The sequence below is a fragment of the Alexandromys fortis genome, unplaced genomic scaffold (assembly GCF_014885135.2).
Source record: "Alexandromys fortis isolate MF-2015 unplaced genomic scaffold, M_Fortis_MF-2015_v1.1 scaffold_27, whole genome shotgun sequence".
Classification (NCBI taxonomy): domain Eukaryota; kingdom Metazoa; phylum Chordata; class Mammalia; order Rodentia; family Cricetidae; genus Alexandromys; species Alexandromys fortis.
The window spans coordinates 11,023,432-11,027,324 of NW_026067952.1; the positions used below are offsets into that span (position 1 = coordinate 11,023,432).

The window sequence follows — 3,893 nt, forward strand, 5'->3', positions numbered from 1 at the left end:
GCTCTGGACATGAGTGTAGGATGTCAGGGAGTCACACCCCAGAAGAGCTCTGGACATGAGTGTAGGATGTCAGGGAGTCACACCCCAGAAGAGCTCTGGACATGAGTGTAGGATGTCAGGGAAGTCACACCACAGAAGAGCTACTGGACATGAGTGTAGGATGTCAGGGAGTCACACTGCAGATGAGCTCTGGCCTCATTGTTCCCTGCACTGATGATTCATGTTACCTATAAAGGAAGCATGGTGATTGCTGATGTGGCTCAGTGGTAGAATTTTTTTTTAACTTTTTTTAAGGCAGGGTTTCTCTGTGTGGTCCTGGCTGTCCTAGAACTAGTGCTGTAGGCCAGGGTGGCCTCAAAATCACAAAGATCCACCTGCCTCTGTGTCCAGAGTGATGGGTTTAAAGATACGTGCCACCACTACCTGGCTAGAATTTTTGCATAGCATGCACAGGCTATATAGGCTTGATCCCCACAACTGCAAAAACAAACACAAACACATTAGTGTAGATTAGATAGAGGGGAATTTGCCCTTAAACTCAGCACTCTGGAGGCTCAGACAAGAGGATCACCAGAGTTAGAGGTGACTGGACTCCAGAGTGAGCCCGTCTACAAATAACAGGCTTGAATATGTGCTTCAGTCCTGTTTCCATGTTGTACACACACCATAATCACACTGCTCTTACTTCTGTAGCTCAGAAGCAGCTTGAAATCGGGATTTGTTTATTTGATCTAGTTAAGATCTCATGTAAGCTTTTTCTTTTTTCATTTTTGTCTTTGAGACAGTGCCTTGTGAATCTCAGGCTGGCATCCATGTAGCCATGGATGATTTTGAACTCCTGATCCTCTTGCCTCAATCTGTTAAGAGTTGGCATTATAGTCATGGGCTTCAATACCTACTCAACTAACCTTTCTTTTTTAAGATTTATTTTATGAGTGTCTAGGTGTTACAGATGGTTGTGAGCCATTGTGTGGACTCGTGTCCTCTACAACTGCATCAGTTGCTGTTAACCAACCACTGGGCCATCTCTTCAGTCCACCATTTCTTAATTAATTTATTTTTAGATTTCATGTTTATTATGTATACAGTGTTCTGCCTATATTCCGGAAGAGAGCATCAGATCTCATTACAGATGGTTGTGAGCCACCATGTGATTTCTGGGAATTGAACTTAGGTCCTCTGGAAGAGCATGAGATAGGGTTTCAATGTTGCCAAGGCTGGCATTGATCTGTTCTTCCTGTCCCTACCTCCTAAAATCTGGGTTATAGACATGTGCTACCATGCCCAGCCATTTTCTAACTTCTATTTTTTGTCATTGTTGTTTTTGTTTTTTGAGACATGGTTTCTCTGTAACTTTGGAGCCTTTCCTAAAACTCCATCTGTAGATCAGGCTGGCCTCAAAACTCACAGAGATCTGCCTGCCCCTACCTCCCGAGTGCTGGGATTAAAGGCGTGCACCGCCGCCACCCAGCTAACTTCTACTTTTTGTGTGTGGGTGTTTTGCCTGCATGCATATCTGTGTACCACCTGTGTGTCTGATGCCTGTGGAGGCTGGAAGAAAGTATTCCATCCCCTGGAACTGGAGTTCCAGAGAGCTGTGATCCTCCATGGTGTCCTCTGGAGCAGACGTGCTCCTCTGGAGCAGACGTGCTCTTCACTGCCGAGCCGTCTCCAGCCCCTCGTGCTGTCGTTTGTTGTTCTGGATTTTTAAACTGGGATTACTAGGGATTAAACTCTGCTCCCACATGCTAGGCAAGCACTGAGCTACATCCCAAACCTCCTATTATTTAATATTTAAGTATTCAGATAGGGTTATAGTGAAAGGCCCCTTTTCTAGACTTAAGGTTGTCTGCTTTCTTATTCATGTAGTTCTCTTGGAATCATATACACTCCTTACTCCCACATTCTTAGGAACTAGAGGCTGCCATTCAGCCAGATACCAGCCTGGTATCAGTTATGACTGTGAACAATGAGATTGGTGTAAAGCAACCGATTGCAGAAATAGGTGAGTATAATGAATAGGTTATCCCTTACCATCCCTGGGGTCCATGTAAGGGGCAGGGACAGAGAGTTAGAAGATGACAACCAAGCGGAAAAGGGAAGAGCTTCTGTGCCTTGCTGACTGCATTCTAGGTAGCATGGCCACTAGTTAAGTTTTTAGGATGAAGAGTCAAGTGCCCTCGTTTTGTTTTTTTCAAGACAGGGTTTCTCTGTAGCTTTGGAGCCTATCCTAGAACTTGCTTTGGAGATCAGGCTGGCCTTGAACTCATAGAGATCCACCTGCCTCCCAAATGCTAGGATTAAAGGTGTGCACCACCATCCAGCCTGTTTTTTAATTTTATTTCATATTTTTGCCCCAAATAACAAAACAATAAGAAAAGACCATCTGTCCTTTCTTTATCCCTATTTAGAGTTTACCTTGTAATCTCTATGCAAATTAGCAAAAATATCCACTAATCTTTCCTTCTTTTAAGTAAGAAAGGATTTAAAGGTGATATTGTATCCCCATAGTAAATGAGGTGGTATGAAGGATCTTGGGCATCAGCATAGCGTGTGTGTGTGTGTGTGTGTGTGTGTGTGTGTGTGTGTGTGTGTGGTTTGTTGTTTTGCCCTTGATCTATAGAGTAATAGCAGAGAGACTGGGAGTTGGCAGGTATCAGGCGAGGCACAGAGAGAGGAAGGGGGGAGGTGGAAAGGCAGAGAGGGCTTCCATATGCCTAACAGTTGCTTAGTCATTCATGGTGCCTTGCAGGGCTGTTGCCAGCTTACTTTCACTGTGCTATGGGTCTTTCTCTCTCATTCCTCAGGGAAGATTTGCAGTTCCAAAAAGGTGTATTTCCATACTGATGCAGCCCAGGCTGTTGGAAAGATCCCACTTGATGTCAACGATATGAAGATTGATCTCATGAGCATCAGCGGTCACAAACTCTATGGTCCTAAAGGTACCAGCCCCCTGCCTCTTCCTTGAACTTCTCAGCAACCCCTTTGACCAACACTCATCACAATCATTAGAGACTGTGGCTGCTTTCCAAACAGGGTGTATATCCAGAATGCCCTGGAATGTGCTAGTGTCCTTCAACAGTAGCCCAAACACTTGCCTCTCTGTAGATGTGTGCACAGTTGGCATTCTTCCTTGATCCCTCCATACTGTCCTTAAAAGGAATATAGATGATAATTTGCCTGAGGAAAACAGGATTCTCTTCGTTCAGTTTTCCCCAGACATCTGTAAGTAAAATAAGTAAAAACAACAGAACAGCTTCCATTAAATAGGGTGATATTACTAGCTGCCCTACCATGCTGGCTGCTAAGGGTTCCTACAGGGTTATAACTCACAGTCTTCTGAGCTGTTTTTGCAGACACCAACTTCTACTCCACTCCAGAGTGTGGCTTGAGTGGGATTTCTTCTGTAGCTACTCAGCCTCATCAGGGTCTTGTGATTGGGTCCCACCTGCCTCTGAGTTTGCCTTCTTCCTTGCTCAGTGTCCTGAGGCTATAGACACGTCTGCTGTGCCATCTTTTACACAGTTGTTCTGTTGATTTTTAAGAACAGCCATACTCTCCCTCCCTCCACTCCTTTCTCCTTTTCTTTCTTTTTTGGGATTAAAGGCATGTACTACTACCACCTGGCCCCTCCACTTTGTTTTACCCAAATTATGTATGTTCTGATCTTGCTTTCTCACCTAACAAAACATCTTAAATAAAATGTCAGATATGGTAATATAGTTCTCTAATTCCAATGTCCTGAATACAAGTAGATCTCTGTGTGTTCCAGGACAGTCTGGTCTCCATAGTGAATTCCAGGCTAACCAGGTCTTTAGAATTAGACCCATCTTTTTTTTTTTTTCTTTTCCTTTTTTTCCCTCTCTTTTTCAGTTTCTCAAGACAGGGTTTCT

At 44.0% G+C, this 3,893-nt stretch overlaps 1 protein-coding gene across 1 annotated transcript in view; it reads left to right on the top strand.

Moving 5' to 3' along the window:
- The window catches only part of Nfs1 (NFS1 cysteine desulfurase), a 19,967-nt gene that overhangs the window by 8,302 nt on the left and 7,772 nt on the right, over positions 1-3,893 (top strand). The window contains exons 5-6 of the mRNA XM_050150678.1: positions 1,912-2,005; positions 2,808-2,942. Of these exons, the coding sequence (XP_050006635.1) occupies positions 1,912-2,005; positions 2,808-2,942 (229 nt within the window). The remainder of the gene's footprint in view (positions 1-1,911; positions 2,006-2,807; positions 2,943-3,893) is intronic.